Genomic DNA, 21,470 nt, shown 5'->3' on the forward strand with positions numbered 1-21,470 from the left:
GCACACTTTGTGCTGTTGAACCTATGCATTGTGCACACTAGCACGTTTTGTGCACAGTGTCCTTGCATTAAATCTCGTAACATATCTGAAGAAAAAAAAAAAGTGTATTTTTTTTTTATTTTTTTTTTACCTTTCGAGTTTTTCGTGTTTATACCTTTCTTTTTCTTTTACTTACTAGGACTTCACTACACTGACCAACTCCTCCCCTTTTTTGTGACCACGCCTTTCCATTTCCTTCATCTGCCTCTGAGCCTGCGCACCCGCACTGCGCACCGGTGCAAGTACTTTAAGTACTGTTTGCTGTTCGCGGTGCGCGCAGCGCGGTGCTGGGCCAGTCATTATTCCTTTCTGATTCTATTAGTAAGTGAATTGTGTTTTTATTGTTTGTGGCTTCAACAGTATCAAATGCGAAGGTAGTCATTGAAAATTGTCTATTGCTCAGTGCTGATTGCACTTTGATTTTTGCTCTCGCGTTGAGCGGTGTGACATATTCAAGTATAGCTGTTGCTCGGTGGGGCCCTTGCTCACCTTAGCTCACCTTAAGTGTATCTTTCTTCACCATGCTTCCATACACAGCATACAAGCTACAAGCTTACTACAAACATGCCAACTATTGCTCCACTGGTGTTAATGCCACAGACCCAATCTTCATCACCAAAGACAGCGGATTCCATAGTGGCACCCCAAACATTTTTTACTGCTATGTCTGTCACCCCTGCAAACCTGCCTAATCAAACCCGTTTTCCATTTGAAGAGATACATGGTGGTATAAGTATCACACCTATGTCGTTGTCCCTTCAAGTATGACTTCTACTCCTTCTCCTCTCACAGTTGGAAAAATCAGTTCTTCGCAGCGTACACCATTGAGGTGCTCCAATCCTTGCCCAATTTCTGATCGAACTATGATTGAATCTATCAAGTCCCGTCATAAAGTATACGATGCGAACATGTCTATTTCTCCCATAGCTTTCCCACTCTTATTGTCTGATCCTCAAGTCATATCCATTCATGAAAGTTCATCTGAGTTTATTCACACGAACAGCGAGGCGCAACGTATCAGCAGTGTCCCTGATGACTCTACTGTTCCGCCCTCAGACATTGCTCTATCTATTCTCAACTTGTTCGCTCTACCAACACCGCGCCCTCTAAAACCAGAGCTGCTCAACAATGCTGCTCAAACCATATCAATGATTCAACCCAAATTAATAGCAATTAACACAGCAGTGTATAGTCTGTGTAAACTCTTCGAATCCCTGGATACCAAAGTGGCCCGCCAATCAACCCAATTCGAACATCTGATGCAGTGGCTCTCGATGCAACAGCTCACCAAAACTGAGGTCCACAAAGACAAGTTAGACCAGTCAGTGGTTATGTTGCCCAGCCCGTCGATTCTTCGTGATGTTACTTCACTCATTTTACCAACTTCCACTGATCCAGTGAAAGAAGCACCTTCACGCCCACTGATACCCTGTCCCTTGCCCTTAATTCAAGGCATTATTGGACGAGACCCGGTGCCTGAGAATCATGATTCCATTCCAATCCTGATTCCAAAAATGAAAACTGGGGCTTTAGAGGGTATAACTGCACCATCCAGCGGTGTTTCGATGGACACACAAGGACCGAGCGATTTAACACGTCCAACAGTTGAGAAACCAAAAAAGAAAAATAATAAAAAACAAACCTTTATTCCAATAAAAAAAACGAAAAACATGATTGGAATTAAGCATCCAAAGAGCACCTTGTCTGCCTTTTTTAAAGCCCTTAGTAAAAAGAAAACAACTATAGCTAACTGTGAGTTGGGTGATATGGAAACTGTTGCTCCTATACATCCTGCAGGGCCTGACGCGGCAGGTACTCCTATAGTTTCTCCCAATTTTGGCTTGACCCAGGATCCCCCGTCTGTGCCCCGGTCCCCTTTAACTCAACTGGTACAAGCTTTAAGTGAGTTTCAGAAAACACCTACACCATTTCTAATTTCAGACAAAAGTACCACTGTTCAAAATTTTCTTCCCCCACGTTCAGTGCAAACACAGATATCACTCAAATCATCAATTAAAAGCTGTGCTGGTTCGCTCCCTGTGAAGTTATGTCCTCAGCAACTTCCCGCCCCTGCTCAAGTTCCCTGTGATATTGCAAGTCACCCCAAGATGGTCACGTTTGCGCCTATGCCCAGTGACACACATACTATCAATGCCAATAGCATTCAATCTTTGACAGATGAACTTAAAGAGAAAGTTGATGAATATCTTTCTGCCAAGGTGGCATCGGTGTTTACGCAAGCCCAGGGCGATTCTATAAGATCACTAGCATACCCAGTTAATGTGAATCAAACCCCTATTAATGCACCACCCGAGGTGGCAAGAAATCTCAGACCAAGTTGGCCCTCCAATATAAAAGGGTCCCCGCGTAACAACAACAAGCGCTGGTCCTCAGGGCAACCCAATTCGGGACGAGCTCAATGCCACACTTTAATTCTCAAATGTCGAGAGGGTGGCAATCAAATGTATGATCTTAATCGGTCAAGTGTCCTGAATATTTTTGGTGACATTGATGAATTACGTAACATCACCTCACGCGATATCGAACAGGTCGAATTTATCTCCGAGGACACCTTGTCCATAGTTAGACTCTGGATTCCATCAAGCATAGTGCTTCAATCAATATGGCGCAATAAAATGGTCTTATTTAATATGGGGTTTTTGCTGGCAGAGGAACCAGAATTTGCTCGCTTGCCTTTGAACACTCCAGTCATGATCCCCAAGATATATCAGGGCTCCCGTGGTGAATCCAGAGAAACATGGACATCTGAGAATTCTCGGCATTAACCACCAAAAGGAGAGATCAGAAACACATTGTTATTTGTCAGCTGGAACACAAGAGGGCACAAACATCTTCATTCCTCTTTTAAAGAAATGCCTTTGTTATACCACCTCATCGCTTTACAAGAGGTATGGCTCACCAAAGCTCCGATATGGGACAGCTATGAAATAGCCTTGATTCCTGCAGTATTGACTGCAGGCAGACCGGCATCAGGTTTACTGGTGGCTGTGAACATTAAATTAGGGTTTACAGTCACTGTCTGGGCATCTGTAGGTGCGCACATACAGCTTGTAAAAATCTGTAATAAAGTCCTAGTCTTTGCTGTAGTAAATATTTACCGTAATCCGCTCAGCATGCCTGATGAAACCTATTTTGCAGGACTACATGACATGCTTGATCTAATCTCACTTGACAAATCAACTATGTATACCATCATACTTGGTGATTTGAACCTCAACTGTTGCAAGTTGGGTGCCATCAAGGTGCTCGAAAATGGGAGTTGATTATGTCCGAACGCAACTATCATATGGTCAGTGGCTCAGTACATAATGATGTCCCCCCGCATTACACTTGGCATAGAGGGCAATCAAATAGTATCATAGATTATATTTATGTCGACACCAGGCTTTTCCAACAAATAGACCACTTTGAGATTATGGACCATCCTAAAAGTGATCATTGCCTCCTGTCCTTACAGTGCACGTTCCAATATACAATGCCAACTAGAGATTCTTATTATTGTGGCAACGTGGGAGTAAACAACTCACGCACACGTCTCAAATGGACTGCAAACTCCCTGAACCAGTTTGAACATCTCATAACGAATAGGGCCGTCCATTATAATAGCATCGAATACATAGATTTGGTACGCTCATTTGCTCAGACCATAAATATACCGCAATCCGACTCGATCAAACATTCACATACCTTTGATCAGGTAGTTGCCAAAAGAAGGACAGAATTTAGGATGCTTAAAAGAAAAATTTTACTCTCAATTAGTGCGGACAAGTGGCAGGCATTAAAATCTGCAAAATGCCAATATAAGAACTGGCTCAGTGGGTGCAAGTCCTTGTTATTCCAACGAGATAGTGAAGCCATGAGTAGGGCTATGAGTAATAAAAATTCGGCTGGCATGTGGTCGCTGCTGAATAGTCACTCATACCATCACCAAGCAGATGCCCAACTGAATGGGGTCTCTGGACATATGTGGATCAAGCATTTTTCAACACTATATGCTGACCCTTGTTATAACCACACTAAATATTTGCCAGTGTCAACATCCAGTTGGAATTTAAAAGTCTCGGTTGAGCAAATTTTTGACCTAATCAAAAAATTGAGTTCTTCAAGAGCAGAAGGACCAGACGGGTTGTCAAACCATATGTTTAAAAATCATCCAGACATTTGGTCTAAGATCTTATTTACAATCTTTAGTGACATATTAAGCACCCGTCTGAATCCTACATCATGGAAGTCCTCAATCATAATTCCAATCTTTAAAAAAGGCGATCGATCACAACCTGCAAACTATCGACCGATTGCGTTACTAGATGCCCAAGGGAAAATCTTTACCAAATTGGTACTAGCCGATTTCAATACTTGGACAGGAAATAATAAATTCAGGGATTCCAACCAAACTGGCTTCATGGCAGGAATGGGAACCAACATCAATCTCATGACCTTGAATGCAATCAAAGCTCAGTGCCAAGAGACAAAACAACAGTTGTTCTTGGCTTTTATTGATCTAAATGCAGCCTTTGACTCTGTGAGTCGTCCTTTATTATTAAAAAAGCTCGAGAGACGATTGCCCAGCGTCTCTGTACGATATTATACACTTGTTGCACCATGACACGTCTATACGAATACGCATTACACTAGATGGTCTTCTAACAGACAACATATCGACCCATCGTGGTCTAAAACAGGGCTGCTCCTTAGCCTCAGCGGTGTTCAATTATTACATCCACGATGTTAAATTCGCCCTTTCAACGATCATCTCCGATTCTCCCAGACTGTTGACCCAGGAAGTTCAATCGCTTATGTACGCAGACAATCTAGTGCTTATCTCTAGAACGCAGGTGGGGTTACAACGGCTTTTAGATACGTTCTATCAGTGCGTACAATCTAATGAACTAGTTGTCAACACGTCTAAAACTCAGATCATTCAATATTCGCCCAGGCGCTCAGGCCCAGTCTCATTTGTGTGGTCTATAGGCTGCACCCCACTCGGCGTAACTCCAAGCTATTGCTACCTAGGCATGATATTTGAGGGTCAGTTGAAACCCCTTGGGCAGCTAGAGAGGATTGAGTCCAAGCTACTTTCATCCATTTCACAAGCCCGTGTCATCATGTATAAATATGGCAAATTTTCCATCCTCGCAGCTTGGCATTATTGGACCAAGAAAGTCATTCCCATGCTATTATATGGCTTGGAGACTCTTCCCGCAGATTCTGCATTCAAGTTCGAGCAGTGGGAAGCAAAATATTGGCGCACAATTCTTCATTTACCGCAATGCGTCCCTACCTCATGGATGAGATATGAGCTTGGCCTAACCTCTCTAGAAGCCCATTACAACTGGCGTTTATGTTCATTTTTTGGGAAATGCTTGCGGTCGACTACCGCAAATGTATTGCTTAAAACACTTTCTTGTTACATTTTCACAGCAAAGAAATCTAGTTACATCAAAGATTGGCTAAATCGTGTGTATTTGATAATGGCTAAAGCAGAAGTTACAATTGATCTGTTGTTGAATCCTGATCAAGCCAAATCTAAAATGTATCAAACAGATTGGATCAACACATGCGAATCATGTATAATGTATCGAGACAATGACATTGCACGTTTCCCACCAAAAAAACTCAGAACATTACCATTGTATCTGATACGTTCACCAGCCCTAAAATATAGATCAGGAATAGTGCGTTTTCGTTTCAATCTATGGGCAACTTTGGAAGTAAGGGCAAAACGCAGATTGGTAAGCCCAGAACAAAATGTTTGCAGATTCTGTCAAGAATCGCCTAGAGGTGAGACATTAGTGCATCTATTTACAGAATGTGCCCCACTTACCTCCAGAAGACAAATAGCCTTTGCAAGACATTGTCAATACCTCGGAAACATTACACATGTCGAATGCTGGTCGGTCCTGTTGGGGTCAAATAACTTAGCAATCCAGATAGCAGATGTTAATTTTCTCACCAGTCTTAAATTAGATACTTAACAGAAAGGAGCATTTAATTAATTGTTGTATGTGAATTTTTCTTCTATTTCTTCCTTTGTTTTATTCATGTCATAAATAATGTAAATAAGTTCTTTTTTTTGTATTTCTTTATTTATTGTGACATGTTTGATGTTCGATGTATGCTAAATTATGTCAAATGCTGTATTTCTATTTTGTTTTTTTGAAAGGTTGATTAAATTCAACCAAATCAATAAAAAAAAAAAAAGAAAAAAAAAAAATAGGCTGCATTGAACTGCAATTTATTGCCACAAACCTTTCCATGCATGGTAGTGAACAAATTTGGACCAATGGCTGAAGAAAACTGTACAGAACCGTCGCCAGAGAATTCCTGTCCCAAAGACTTGCGGTTGCGCTTTAACCAGTACTTGCCACTCTTGTAAACCAACATGCGATTTGTAATCTTTCTCAAAATGCCTTTAATCTACTGCTCAGATGACGATGCGAGGTAAGTTGCACTAGATGTTTGACATTGCCAATTGTGTGCGGTGTGCCGCATGTCCATTTTTGACAGCACACTGACCATTGCCATCTTGAAACCCCCAGTAAAAACTAAAAAAATAATCTGTCAGAAGCCACCTGAGGCCATCTACTTAAGTAACAGATTTTTCATGTATACGTTACACAGTGAGAGGGAAGTGTCTCCTACAAAAGCCACAAGGGATGCCACCTCCCATTTAAAGCTTTGGTCAGTGGTTAAAGCAGGATGTCAAATGAGCAGAAAGGGGACCACTAAAAAATGGGTATGGCCTAAAGGGGTACCAGCTAACCCAAACAATACACCAACAGACCCTGCAATCATGTACTTGGGTCTCCCAGCATATTCTCGGTGGCATTCTGTGCATCCAATCTGCATATTGTAAATTATTTCCCCCGTATTTGCAAATTAACAACTTTCTCACTCGGGATTTAATCAATACAAACAGTGAGTAAATTGCGCTAATTTTGAAAATATATCACCCATTAAAACAGAGAGGGTGTAAATAAATCCAATGTCGTTGCCTGGCAACGTGCATTTAAAGAGCATTTTTGGAACAGAAGAATGACCATAAAGATTGATATTTGGAATGTGTCTGTGATAGTGATTCACGCATGAAACGCTTCTGAGCATGTAATGCACACCGTGCTCTATACTCAGTCACCCGAATAGTAACATTTCTGCATACCGAGAGTCACATAGGGACATATACACAGCATTACCTTTTGGAAGTGAGGCGTGGATTTTCAGTTGGAGTGGTGGATGTCCCATTTCCCCAATTTCATTACAGAGCTTGTAAACAATCAGTTGTCCTCTTTTACTGTACGTCTCCTCACGCACTTTCAGAATAAGTATGCGTGCACTGGAGAAATCACCCGAGCAGAGCCCTGGCTAAGGAGCCGTTTATAGAGCCTGCCATGGGTTCACTTAAAGCCCTAGGTTCCGTTATTTGTACACTGCTTAATACCTGCATTTTTCAGTTCCACTACACTTTTTTGTACAGAACCTTTGGGCATGCAGGCTAAGGAAGATGACGCCAAATCTGTGGCCAAACCATGATTAGAGGCCATATTTCCTTGCCTGCGGAAGGAGATTCTGCATTCGTTCGCTTAACCACCCAAGATTCCCCGTGTGGACATAGCACCTCAACTGTAAAGGAATCTAAACTCCACTATTCACATAACAGTACCTCATGAATGACCATGTATTTTATCAATGACTCAGTAGAGGATTAAAAATCATGTTTTCAGGAGGAGGTTTCCATGACTATAATTAAGCACTCTTCAATGTTCCGTTTGAAACCTGCAGACACAAGTACCTATCCAAATAGGGATGATATACACTGTCATAAATCAAGCGAGTATTATTAAAATCCATAATAAAAACACTTTTGCACGATTATTGGGAGGAAGCGATATACAAACATTCATTGACCTTACATTTTCAAAGATAAATGTTATTAAAAGAAATTTAAGAAAAAGTAGGTATGAATTTCATATACCCCCCCCATCTCCAAACGTTCTGAAAGTTTACAACAGTTACTAAAACAGGCCCTACATACGCAATAAAGTCCAAAAAATGTGAGCAATTCTAACTTGTCAAGTTAGTATTTGCGGCACAGCTTTAATAAAGCAAAACGACGTCTGTCCACGAGAGAGGCACTACTGCCTGCCCAGGGCTGTGCTGGTGAGATTATGGGAGCATCGGCACATTCCAAGAGAAGCCTCAGATAGGGCATCTATACCAGGAATAATAAACCATCCAGTCAAAGCGAAACCGTACACATCATAATCAGGAACTGTACTCCCATATTTAGCAATTATTACAAAGATTCACTAACCCAGAGAGACCTCGCATGGCAACACCAAGCAAATGGCGCACATATCTGGCCTGCAAGATAAGGGGCTGTAAAAAGGAGTGTGGCAGGTGGAGTACCTGGAATGATGACAAGTGTATGGCAAAATACGGCTGTAGAAAAGTGAAAACCGGTTGGCTTCTTAATTTTTTTTTAAAAACGGTTTATTGCAATAGATCATCAGCAGCTCACCACCAACAGAAAGAGATCATCTCTATGAGGAGAGCAAGGGGAGTATGTGGCATTATTAATCACCCTTCCTGTTCAAGAAGGATGCAACAAAGTAATGCTGGACCAAATGAACGTGCCCCACGAGCAGCTTGCTTGTGACATCACAGAGCCGTTTCCCAAGCCACCCTTCATCTCGAGAATGGGTGATGTTCAATAATTATCAGAACAGGGGCGTGGCCAGCGAGCACGGGATGAGGACGTGATTCCTCGGAGCTCCCGCGGCCGTCAGCCAAATCCTGAAAATATCCTGCTATTTGGGCACCACAACGGCCGAAATTATATCCAGGTGCGGCGGAACCTTGGACGCTCAGGTCGCCATACTACCGACCCGAAACACAGCACCAGTCGGGCACATTTGGTCCGAGAAGCCTGAGACGCCGACGATGGACAAAATGGCGGACTAGGAGAAGGCGCGTAATACGGCGCCAACGGCAAGAAGCAGACACCCTGCCCCGATGGTGCCTGGAGCAGCCGCGCAGGATTACAGCAAAGAGCGGAGGGGAGAGACGAGCCCGTGGACTCCTGCCGGGCGGAACGGATCATACAAGCGGGAGCTGCCCGCAGTTGGGAAGGTAGGCGGGCCCTGCTGCTAGCGGCCACATCCTGACGTGTGCTTTCGGGCGCACATGAATCCGACCCCCGCCGGAGCGCTATCTCACCGGAGGCAGGCCTGATCCCATACCCCCCCCCCGCGTGACAGAGCCTGAGCGGATCCGGGGGAAGGGGGAAAGCCGTTGGAAGTCTGGGGCCCTGGGGACCGGTTTTGGGGGGACGGCACCGCGACGCACTAAACCAGCAAAAAACACTATATGAGCTGGGTGCCTGGGACGCAATCAGCTCCACAACCAGAGGCCAACAATCAAACATATAGTGCGGCAATAGAGGAGTAGGGTCCTTGCGGAGACACCACAAGGAACACACAAGGAAAGGGGGTACAGAAGGGGGTAACCCCCAGGTGCGCAAACCAACCCACCCATCAACCGTTGGGCGCCAACATATCCTATCAGCTCCGGAACGGGGTGCAGCACCTACCCGCCCTGCAAACCGTCCTAATGAACATACGCCGCAAAGCCCTATAAACAGTGCGTGAGTGGGACCTCCCGCGGTCCACTATATACCTTCAGAAATGGGTAAAGATAAGGCAAGAGGCATGACAACACAGAGCAAAATAGAGCAGTATACGACCCCCGCCCAAGCCCTCCCGCCGGAGCAACCCAATACTAGCGCAACACCAGAAACAGAGGAGAACAGTTCGCTGAAGGATGTCATGAACGCTATAGCAAGTTCGAGAACCTCCATGGAAAAAAAGATGGATGGCATCAGTGCAGATGTGTCATTATTACGCCACGACCTCCAAAAACTCACAGCCCGTACCGGAGAAGCTGAAGGTCGAATATCTGAAACAGAGGACAATTTAAGAACAATGAACCAGCAAATGTCAGGAGCGCTAGCTCGCCTCAAAGCATTGGAAGAAAGGGTGGAAGAAGGGGAGGGCAGGGCAAGACGAAACAACATTCGGATCCTCGGTCTGCCGGAAAAAGCGGAAGGAGCAAGCATGGAACTGTTCTTAGAGCAATGGCTCGCAGACATCTTTGCCCCCAAGACCTTGTCGAACTTCTTCTCAATTGAACGGGCCCACCGAATGCCAACTGGCAGGCAAATCCCAGGTGCCCCACCCCGCACAGTGATTGCGAAACTTCTGAATTATAGAGACCGAGATGCAATACTCCAAATGGCCAGGGCCAAGGGCACTATAACGTTCAACGGCTCCAAGATAGGTTTCTTCCCGGATTTCACTAGAGAAGTGCAAAGAGCTAGACAATCCTTTGGCCCTCTTAAAAAACGTCTCCAGACCCTCAACGTAAAATACGGACTCTTACTCCCGGCGCAGCTGAAAATATACTTTAATGGAACAACTGTGCACTTCACGGACCCAGCTGAAGCATGGAATTGGGCAGCAAGACACCTGGAGGGTGATTGGAGGCCAGACGGAAGACAAGATAATGGTAGGAATCGCCCGAGATGAGACAGGATGTCCCCTGAACTCCCGCAGCATCAACCCCAGGCACAGCCAAACAGGGACAATGACTGAAATGAAGAATAAGGTACCCACTCGTAGTTACGCTTTGAGACCCGGCGCCATGTTATTAGCCCATGTTAACAGCGAATTAAATGTGAACCCGATGTCTGTATAACTGACGGCCCGGACCACGCAACCCCCACGGCCGGAACAAGGCAACTTAAGATTAAGTAGTGTTATACCACTTGTGGAACAGTTCTAGGTTGATGAGTTGACTGTCCCTTGACAGTCGGTTGTATTCGTATGTTCGGGCGACAGGTACTTCAAGTTGGGGTGGAGTATGGGGTGGGGGATATAAGGGAAAGTTTTAAGGTTGCTTTGTTAGTTCGGATCCATGGCATGTCCAACCACAGACCTAAAAACAACCCTCTGCACATTACACCCTGCTGTACTAGGTATTGGGACCACATTCCCGACAGACACACCGAGGGGAGGAAGCTCTCCCGACACAAGCATCCTGCGTGCCCTCTAACGGGAAGCTCTAGATGACACACCCACAATTACACCCACCCCCACCCGATCGCCCCAGGTCCCTCAAGCTGCTCAGTTGGAATGTGAACGGAATGGGCTCTGGGATTAAAAGACGCCTGATTAAACAACTGTTGAATAGGTACTCTCCCGACTTGGCCCTTCTATCAGAGACGCACCTAGCGGGAACACACTGCACCCTTTTCCAGAGAACAAATTACAGGACCGCATTCCATGCAGGGTACACGATGGGATCCAGGGGCACCCTTATTCTTATACACAAGAGGCTCCCGTTCTCCCCACAAGTTGTGGAACTGGACCCACGGGGTCGCTATGTACTCATTCTAGGTTCACTCTGGGGTGAAACGCTGGCCATTGTGTCAATATATTCCCCACCCGGACTGGGCCAGGGACTCTTGGAGGACGTCACCACTCTCCTGGGGAAACACCACCCAGATCGATGGGTCCTGGGGGGAGACTTTAATGATGTCATGTGCAATACTATGGACCGTACCCATCTCAGAGGGCGTAATCCGGATGTTCCCACGAAACTCTCCAACTTTGTGTCCGCCCTAGGCCTCAGAGATGTGTGGCGCGAACTGCACCCCCAGGATAGAGGCTACTCGTTCCACTCTGGAGCCCATGGCTCTCTCTCTAGACTGGACTACCTCCTGGTCCCGAACACAGACCTACACAGGGCAATATCCGCAGAATACCTCCCTCGTGGAATCTCGGACCACTCCCCCCTATTAATTGAAATACGAACGCACTCTGTAACTCCCCTTAGAACGTGGAGGCTAAACAGCTACCACCTTGGCTTCCCAGAATTGGTAGACCGCCTTACGGAGGTGTCTGATGAATACTTTGACATAAATATACCAGCAATGGATGACCCGGTGGTGGTGTAGGAGGCTTATAAAACAGTGCTGCGTGGGGAAATCATCTCCTGGGTAGCAAACAAAAAGCGGGAGAGACTCCAGAAAATAGTAGAGGCGGAGGCTGAAATGGTCCAGGCCGAAAGCACGCATATTCTTGACCCTACCCCGCAGACTCAAAGGTCCCTCAAACTAACCACAGAAACCCTTAGAAATATTATGCTAGATAACGCCAAGCAGGCCCACTGGGACACCAGAGCGAGGATATACGAGCTGGGGGACAAGGCGGGTAAAGTGCTGGCCTGGCTGGAGAGGAGGGAGGAGGGGAGACGTCATGTCAGAGAGATTGTTGCCCCAAGTGGTGTTGGGTACCAGACGGATGCTGAAATTGCAGAGGCATTTGCCCAGTTCTACGCGGAACTCTACCGAGCCCCGATAACACCTTTCGACCCGACCCTACTAGATGAAATTACACTCCCAGCACTGACACCACAACAACGGGAGGAGCTAGACTCGGATCTCTCTGAATCCGAAATAGCCGAAGCCCTAGCGCAACTCCAAACAGGGAAAACACCGGGCCCTAATGGTTTCCCGGCCGAGACCTGGCAAAAACTAGGGGGGAATAAAATGGCGACCCCCCTTTACAGGATGTTTCTTGGTGCCCGCGACCAGGGCACCCTCCCACCTGACCTATGTAAAGCCACCATTGTGGTCATTCCCAAACCCGATAAACCCCCGGAACAGTGCGCCTCTTATCGGCCTATCTCGTTAATTAACAGCGAGGCCAAAGTTCTTGCTAAGCTCCTTGCCAACCGGCTGCAATCAGTGATCCATACCTTGATCCACCCGGATCAATGTGGCTTTATGCCACACAAATCAACGCGTATGAACCTGCGCCGGCTCCATCTGGCGCTGGAGCGGGCCCCGATCATTGACACCCCTCTCGCCCTACTGGCAGTGGATTTCGAGAAGGCCTTCGACTCGGTTAGGTGGGACTGCCTTTGGGAGGTCATGAGGCGTATGGGGTTCGGAGACAGCTTCTTGAAATGGGTGAAACTACTCTACACTAACACCCGAGCGGAGGTCAGAGTGAATGGTTGGCCGTCCCGGTCCTTCTCGTTGGGAAAGGGCACGAGACAGGGATGTCCCCTTTCTCCCCTTCTCTTTGCCCTGGCGATTGAACCTCTGGCCCTTTGGCTTCGACAAGACGCTGCATGGACGGGGTTCAGATGGCCTGAAGGACATGAGGACCGTGTCTCCTTGTATGCAGATGACCTCCTGATCTACCTGGGAGACCCGGCTCGGTCCTGCCCCAAGGTGACGCAGATGCTTGCCCGCTTTGGTGTCCTTAGTGGGCTTAAAATCAACTGGGGAAAATCAATCCTCTTCCCGGTGAAAGGCAATGTGCAGGCTGACCCTCGGGAATGTCCGTACCGAGTGGAACCGCAAGGTTTTCGATACTTGGGGATCTGGGTGACCGCGAACCTGACTGAATACACACTACACAATTTTCAACCGATCCTTGACCGCTTTGTCAATGACGCCCACCACTGGAGACTTCTTCCTCTTACACCCATGGGAAGAGCCGCACTCTTTAAGATGATGACTCTCCCAAGGTTTCTCTATGTCTTACAAAATGCCCCACTAAGGATCCCAGACTCTGACTTTGGGCGGGTTGAATCTCTCTTTCGGGAACTGATATGGGGGGGTGGTCAGCCGAGGATAGCACTGACTACGCTCCAAAGATCGGTCTGGGAGGGTGGGATAGGAGCCCCGCGCCTCCAAACATATTACTGGGCTGCACAGCTGGCAGTGGTCAACGACTTGCTTCATGGAGATAGGGAGCTCCCCCACATCAGGGCCGAGGTTGCAGCCATGCACGATACCGACCCATGGCAACTACTATACCAAACTCTTCCGAGACCCCTTCCACCAACGACCACGGTCCATACCATCGTGGTTTGGAAACAGGCGCATAGATTCGTTGGGTGGGAAAATAGTGTAACTGTGGCACAACCCCTGTGGAGAAATAGTAACCTGCCCGAGATAAAGAAGCTTCAACCGTGGCCCCGATGGGTGAGGGCTGGGATTCTGAGGGTTGGGGACATTCTTGAGGAGGGGGATATAGCCCCGTTTGAAACTATCCAGCAAAAATTCCAACTCCCGGGCACTGAGCGATACCACTATGTACAGCTGGCCCATGCCCTAAGAAACCACATACCTGCAGGCACCAATATCCCGGACTACACACCAATAGAACGTAACATATTACCAGCTCTCATCCCCACCAAATGCACCTCCATCCTATATAATGCTATTACATCCTTTGCTACGCCAGAACTCACGACCCTGAAAACTAAATGGGAGGTGGATGTAGGGGTGATAGATCCAGAAGACTGGATCCAAGTACTAATGCACCCAAGGGAGGTGGCCATCTCTTCCAGGATTCGACTGGTTCAATTAAAGATCCTGCACAGGGTCTATTACCCCAGGACGATACTATATAGATGGGGGAGAGCCCTGAACCCGAACTGTCTCCGTTGTGGGAATGAGGAGGGGACCTTCTTCCACATCCTGTGGGAATGCCCCCAAATCCGCACCTTCTGGAGTGAATGCTGTACTGTACTCGGCAATGTCTTGGCGTGCCGCATACCACTAGACCCGAAGATTCTCATTTTGGGTGCTCTGGATGAGATTGAACTTACTAAATGGGGCAAGCTGCTCCTGAACACAGCAGCGGGACTGATGAAGCGCAACATAGCGCAGAAATGGGGAGCCCCGGAGTCCCCAACGATGGAGCAATGGGCAACAGACATGAGCATTTGTGCCACTATAGAGCACCGAGTACATACTGCCAGAGGATGCCCTGCTAAGGCGGATAAGATATGGGGGAGGTGGGAAGAAAATGGACCCTAGAACCGGCTGGACCCTGTTGTATGCAGGGAGGGGGATACGATCGGATGACACTAAAACCTGGGGAAATGTCATGGGAGATTGATACTTGATCTGTTAATGGTTGAATTTTGGAAGGATATGCCAATCCGCACAAGCTGTTGTTGTGTAGTTTTGAATGTAAAACAATAAAAAATGTTTTATCAAAAAAAAAAATAATTATCAGAACACAAGAGTTCACATCCTGTATATTCCTCTGCTCGCAAATGAGAAATGAAGTGTGATATATTCATTTATGTAGACTGTCTTACTTGGCTTTGGCCTTGTTTTTAACTTTAGACGCTCGGCATCCCCGGCCACTTTATGGCCAGATACATTTTTTTAAATTTCTTTTTTTAAAGCGCCTAAAATAATGTCTCTCAGAGTTAATACGTAAAAGAATTGAGAAATGTGCTCACGGTTAGCAGAACGGCCAATAAGTCGCCAACTCGCTTACCTGGTTAATGTATATTCCCTGAGGCCTGAGTGCAGGTTCATGGCTGAAAAGGTCCCGATGCAGCCGCGGAGTCGCTTGTCCCGTCCAGCCTTCCAAGTCACAAAGAGAGGACTGAAAAATGAGACGGCAAATAGTATGAATTCAAACAAGTACATGGCAAGTATGATGAAGCAGAAATGGGCACAGACACACACACAAGGGAGCCGGCAGGACCACCACGACTCAGATATGTGGACATAATGCCATATTCAATGGACAGGCCAGTGTGGTTTAAGAGGCAGAGGTATGCTACAGAAGCACAAACATGGTTAAGAACAACAAAAAAGAGGGCACATATCAGGGAGTGGCGGGGCAGGCACAGTCCTGCTAAATCACAGCAGACAAGTGGCGTCTCTAGAAGAACAAGTTACTCTCTTACCTGGTAACGTTCTTTCGATGGGATGGTCCGACGACATATTCCATATCTATGACAGCAATCACCACAGCTGCGCTGCTTCGGAAAATCTTTCGGCGTCTGCGTCGATGACATCGGTACGCCACCCTCGAGGACCTCCCCTGATGTAACTGGATGTTATAAGTAGGACGCACGATGCCCGTAGCCTCAGTTGTAGTTTTTCCCAGAACGTGTGGCACCAGTCTTCTGCCAGTCTGACCACACAAAGCCTTGCGGAAACGTAAACTGCAATCGCATAAGAAATTCTGTAGTGGGGAAGGCAGGGAGGGAGCGATATGGAATACGTCGTCGGACCATCCCATCGAAAGAACGTTACCAGGTAAGAAAGTAACTTGTTCTTCGAGGGGATTGGGTCCTCCGACGTATTCCATATCTATGACAGACTCCCAAAGCAGTACCAACATAAGGAGGTGGGAAAATAATTTAAAATATACAAATTTAGAATGCCCAATCAAATTGCGGAGCAAAGGACCGCCTTGCCAAAGGCCAGATCCTGCCCATGGATAGAATCAAGGGAGTAGTGACGTACAAATGTATGGACCGAAGCCCAAGTGGCTGCATCACAGATGTTACGAATAGGAACACCCCTTTGCGGGGCAGTAGAGGCAGCCATACCCCTAGTCGCATGGGCCCGTAAGCCTACAGAAGGATCCTTACCCGCCAGGCGGCAACATTCAGAAATTGCCAAGATAATCCATCTAGACAAAGTCTGCTTAGTCACAGCTTGTCCCAAACGCCTTCCAGCGTAACCAATAAAGAGCTGATCATCCACTCTGACCCGGGACATGCGTGAAATGTAGAAACTTAAACCTCTCCTAGGATCTAACCTATGGAGCCTCTCCTCGTCCTTACCAGGATGCGGGGGAGGATAAAATGCCGGAAGAACAACCTTCTGGCTCAAATGAAATTCCGACACAACCTTCGGAAGAAAGGAAGGACGAACTCGAAGGACAACCTGTCCTTATGAAACACAGTGAAGGGTGGCTTAACTGAAAGTGCCTGTAACTCACTCACTCTGCGAGCGAAAGTGACTGCAAATAAAAATACAGTTTTAAGGGTTAACAGTCTCAAAGGACAAGAATGCAAAGGCTCAAACGGAGCACCCATTAGAAACTTGAGAACAAGGTTCAAATCCCAACCGGGCACCTGGAAAGGTGACGGAGGGAACACATTAGTGAGCCCTTTCAGAAACTAAAGGAAATTTAAAATAAGAACACTCCTCAGACGAGCGCTTAAATATGGACAGCGCCGCAAGGTAACCTTTAATGGTACCTACTTGCAAGCCCCTGTGCACTAAAGAAAGCAAAAAAGACAGAACTACAGGAATGTCACATGAAAAAGGATCCACATTCTTAACCTGGCACCAGTCGCAAAACTTTCTCCAGCGGACACGGTACAGAGACTTTGTTGCCGGCTGACTGGCCGAAAGCAACACCTCCATCACGTCTTCAGGGAGGTCCCAATCCTTATACCTCAACCTTTCAGAACCCAAGCATGAAGGTTGAGGGATCTTAACCCTTGGATGGAGAACCTGACCCCCCCCCCTCCCGTGAGAGCAGATCGTTTCGGTAGGGAAGACGACGTGGAGGGACAAGTTGAGAAGGTCCGGGTACCACACCCTCCTGGCCCAAGCCGGAGCAATGAGGATCATCCAGGAACCGAACCTCCATAACCTCCGCATCACATGCGGGATGACGGGGACTGGAGGAAATGCGTACAGCAGTGGGAATGACCACTCCACCACGAACGCGTCTCCTAAGGCTCCTCTTGGAGGAAATTCCCCGTGAGGAGAACCTTTCGCACTTCCGGTTGACACTGGAGGCGAAGAGATCGACTTGAGGGGTCCCCCAAAGGGCGAAGATCTCCAGGAGAATCTCCTGAGCCAACTCCCACTCGTGAGAGATCCTGTTCAGAGCATCCGCTGTCTCGCTTTCGTCTCCGGCCAGATGAACTGCTGCAATCGAAATTTCCTGCTGGATGGCCCAGAACCAGAGCTGCATCGCCTCCCTGCACAGAGGAAGTGACTCTGCCCCCCCCCCCTTTTTGTTGAGGTAGTGCAGGGCCACTGTGTTGTCCGTCAAGATCAGGACATTCTTTCCTCGCACAGTCGGCAGAAAAGCCTTCAGGGCAAGCCTGACGGCCCTCAGCTCCAACAGATTGATATGGAGTCTGGACTCCGACAGAGACCAACGACCGCTGTCAGCTCGTTGGCATGGGCTCCCCATCCCGCGAGGGATGCATCCGTCACAATCGTCACCTCCGGCCAGGGCAGCCAAAATGGAGCCCCCCCTCATCAGATTGCCTTTGTTGGCCCACCACAGAAGGTCCTGAGCGACCGAGGGCAGCACCTGAACGGGGTCCGACATCCTGCCGGAGGACTGACCACTGCATCTTGTGAACCCACTGCAAAGATCTCATCCGCAGTCGGGCCTCTGGCACCAGAAGAATGCAGGATGCCAGGAGGCCGAGCAGCCTCAAGAACTCGAACGTCGGGAGACTCTGGGCATGTCGAAACTTGTGTACCATCTGCTGAATGTGAAGAGCCCTCACCTGGGGCGGAAAACACTGCCCCAGGGACGTGTCGAGCACTGCTCCGATGTACAGGAGCCGCCGAGTTGGCGTCAAGTGAGACTTCTTTAAGTTGAGGGAGAAGCCCAGCTTGTGAAAGGAGTGGCAGGTGATGGACAGATGATCCAGGACTTGCTCGGGAGAGCACGCCCTGATCAACCAATCGTCCAGGTAGGGGTAGACGTGAATCCCCCCTTTCCCGAGATGAGCTGCCACCACCACCATGAGCTTGGTGAAGACCCTCTGGGTGGAGGTCAATCCGAACGGCAGGACCCGATACTGAAAGTGCGAGCCGCCAACCGCGAACCTCCGGTACTTCTTGTGCTTTGGATGGATCGGCACATGAAAATATGCGTCCTTGAGGTCGAGAGACACCACCAGTCCTGAAGTTGAAGGGCCTGTAGGACTTGAGAAAGAGTAACAGTCTTGAACTTGTCCTTCCTGAGGAGCTTGTTCAAACCGTGCAAGTCCATGATGGGTCTCAATCCTCTGTCTTTCTTCGAAATCAAAAAATAAGGGTAATACCATCCCTTGTTCCACTCCGCTACAGGCACCAGTTCTATGGCGCCTTTCTCCAGCAGGGATTGAATTTCCTGCGCAGGGAGCGGATCCGGACTCTTCAAAGAGAGGTTCCCTGGTGGATTGTCGTGAAGCCTCTGCCGGAAAGGAAGACAGTAGCAGGGGGCTATGATCTCCAGAACCCACACATCTGAAGTAATGGCACGCCATTCTACGAGATGCTGCGCCAGTCTTCCCCGAACCAGAGAAGCATGGGCCTCATGACTGAGCTGAAGCGGCTGCGGCAGTGCCTGAGGGCAAAGAGGCAACTGCTCGCGCAGCCTTGGCACCTCAAGTGCCTTGTTTTCCACCTCTGGCACTCCTACGGTTGCCCCTTTGACTTGCAGCTCCTCTCGATTTACTAAAGGACGAGTAATATCAAAAGGAACCTCCACTCCATTGCTGTCCCCTAGAACGAAAAGGTGGAGGTTGGCGAACTGCAGCGCCCAATGATTTCACTGCAGCTTTGGAGGTCTGCAACCTCTCAAGACTCTTGTCATCCTTGCTGACAAAAAGATGGTCCCCATCAAAGGGCATGTTGAGGAGCCGGGCTTGCACATCCGGAGCAAACCCCGACTTCCGCAACCACGCAAACCTGTGCATTACGGTGCTCGCCGCCATGGAGCAGCTGACGCAATCAACCATGTCCAGACCGGACTGAACGGATTCACACATGGCATCCTTGCTATCCTGCACGATAGCAAGGAAACCATCCCGTTCCTCCCCATCGGGAATATGATCAGCCGCTAGGGAAATACAGTTCCGTAGAGTGTGCGTGAAACGAGACAAGGCACAAACAGAGTTGGCAGCCTGAAGCACCATACCCCCAGAAGAAAATGCCTTCTTCGCCCAGCCGTCAAAACGTTAGTCGTCCCTTTCAGGAGGGATGATGGGGTACGACGCCTGCTTTGTGGGGGCTGTAGCCGCCTGTACCACCAAACTCTCTGGAGTAGGGTGCGTGGTCAAGTAGCAGGGGTCGCAACTGGCTGGGCGATATTTCCTCGGCAAGGACTTGCTCACTGCCGGGAGACTCTCCAGAGCAGTGCAAGCCGCAACCACCCTGCTCTGCAAGGCCATATGGAACGGCAGCACCGGGTCAGTTGGAGGACCTTGGTCCAGGATATCAGTCAGGTCATCCTGCTGAAAATCCCCGGGGGGGGGCAGACCAACCCAGGTATTCAGTGACCCACGACATGAGGCGCCGATATGAAGATTCGGCATGCGTGCCAGGCTCCGGCCTACCAACTCCACCTCCGGAGTGGTGTCTAGACCACTGGCGTGCAGCGACTGACGCAGTTCCTCAAGTTGTCTGACCGGAAACAATGTCATCAGGAACCAATGCAGGAACCTCACCTTCCTCAGACCCCTCATCCACCTCAGAAATATAATCTAGAGGCTGGAAAGAGGGTACAGAAAAAGGCACAAAGACATGTTTAGCCTTAGCCATCGCCTTTCTTGGGGGTGCCACCGTGCCCCGTGGTACCTCTGACAAGGCTGCCTCGAAAGGTGTTGAGGGTGTCGATAGAATGGGGGTCGACGTCGAGCGTGGCGCGGACAGCGTCGACACAGGTCTCGAGGGCGGAGCCCCCGAGCGTGTCTCGACAGCATAGGCATCGACGACTTCCTCAGAGGCGGGGCCTCGAGAGAGTCTGTCGACCACCTCTGCGCCGCCAGCGTCGAGGTCTTCTTCGAAGACTTCACGAAGTCTCGATTGCGTCGAGCACCGGGACCTGGAACGGGCATGCCTAGAGCAACCATCCTTGTCCGACGGGACCTCGAAGGCGCCCGGTGGTCGCGACGACTGCTCGAGCCCAAAGGTGGACGAGCAGTTTCTCTAGCGCGGCCGGACCAGAGCCCTGCGATTGAAAAATCGCCAATATCTCCTTTCAGAATGAATCCAATTCCTCCAGAGTGGAATGTTCGTTGGGACAAGCTACCCGCCTACGGGCGGAGTTCTTGGAAGAGTACGGGGAAAGGGACCTGTGAGGGCGCTTCCTGGAGTGCCTCAAAGAGGCAGAGGAATGGCAGGACCGACTCCCAGACTGAGAACCCCCGGACTCACGACGACGACGACGACGATGCGGGGAGTCGCCCCTCGAATCGTCCGTCGAAAGACCAATGGAACGCGACTTCCGGGGCTTGGCCACCTTACCGAGCAACAGCTTCTTCTTACGCTCCCGCAAGGCCTTCGAAGTGAGCGATTGGCAGTAGACAGTCGTCCGTATCATGGTCCTCCCCGAGGCACCAGAGGCAAGCATCGTGCGTATCCGTCACGACATATTGGACCCACACACCAGACACTTAAACCCGCACCGCGGGGTGGAAGAAGCCGAAGACGACATATTCGATAGCAATGAAGAAACAGGTTCGAAGAACCGAAAGAACAGGATTCAGTAGAATCGAGGCGTGCCAAGATCTCCGAAGCTAACACGTTCATGGAAAAAACGGAACTGAGGCTACGG

At 48.5% G+C, this 21,470-nt stretch overlaps 1 protein-coding gene across 4 annotated transcripts in view; it reads right to left on the minus strand.

The window, feature by feature from the left end:
* AMMECR1L (AMMECR1 like) overlaps positions 1–21,470 on the minus strand; it is a 510,558-nt gene that overhangs the window by 206,376 nt on the left and 282,712 nt on the right. For all 4 annotated transcript variants that reach the window (XM_069617808.1, XM_069617806.1, XM_069617807.1 and 1 more), the window contains one exon: positions 15,429–15,539. In XM_069617808.1, coding sequence (XP_069473909.1) covers positions 15,429–15,539 — 111 coding nt within the window. The remainder of the gene's footprint in view (positions 1–15,428; positions 15,540–21,470) is intronic.

Source organism: Ambystoma mexicanum, chromosome 10, assembly GCF_040938575.1.
Source record: "Ambystoma mexicanum isolate Mex_15411 chromosome 10, UKY_AmexF1_1, whole genome shotgun sequence".
NCBI classification, from domain to species: Eukaryota; Metazoa; Chordata; class Amphibia; order Caudata; family Ambystomatidae; genus Ambystoma; species Ambystoma mexicanum.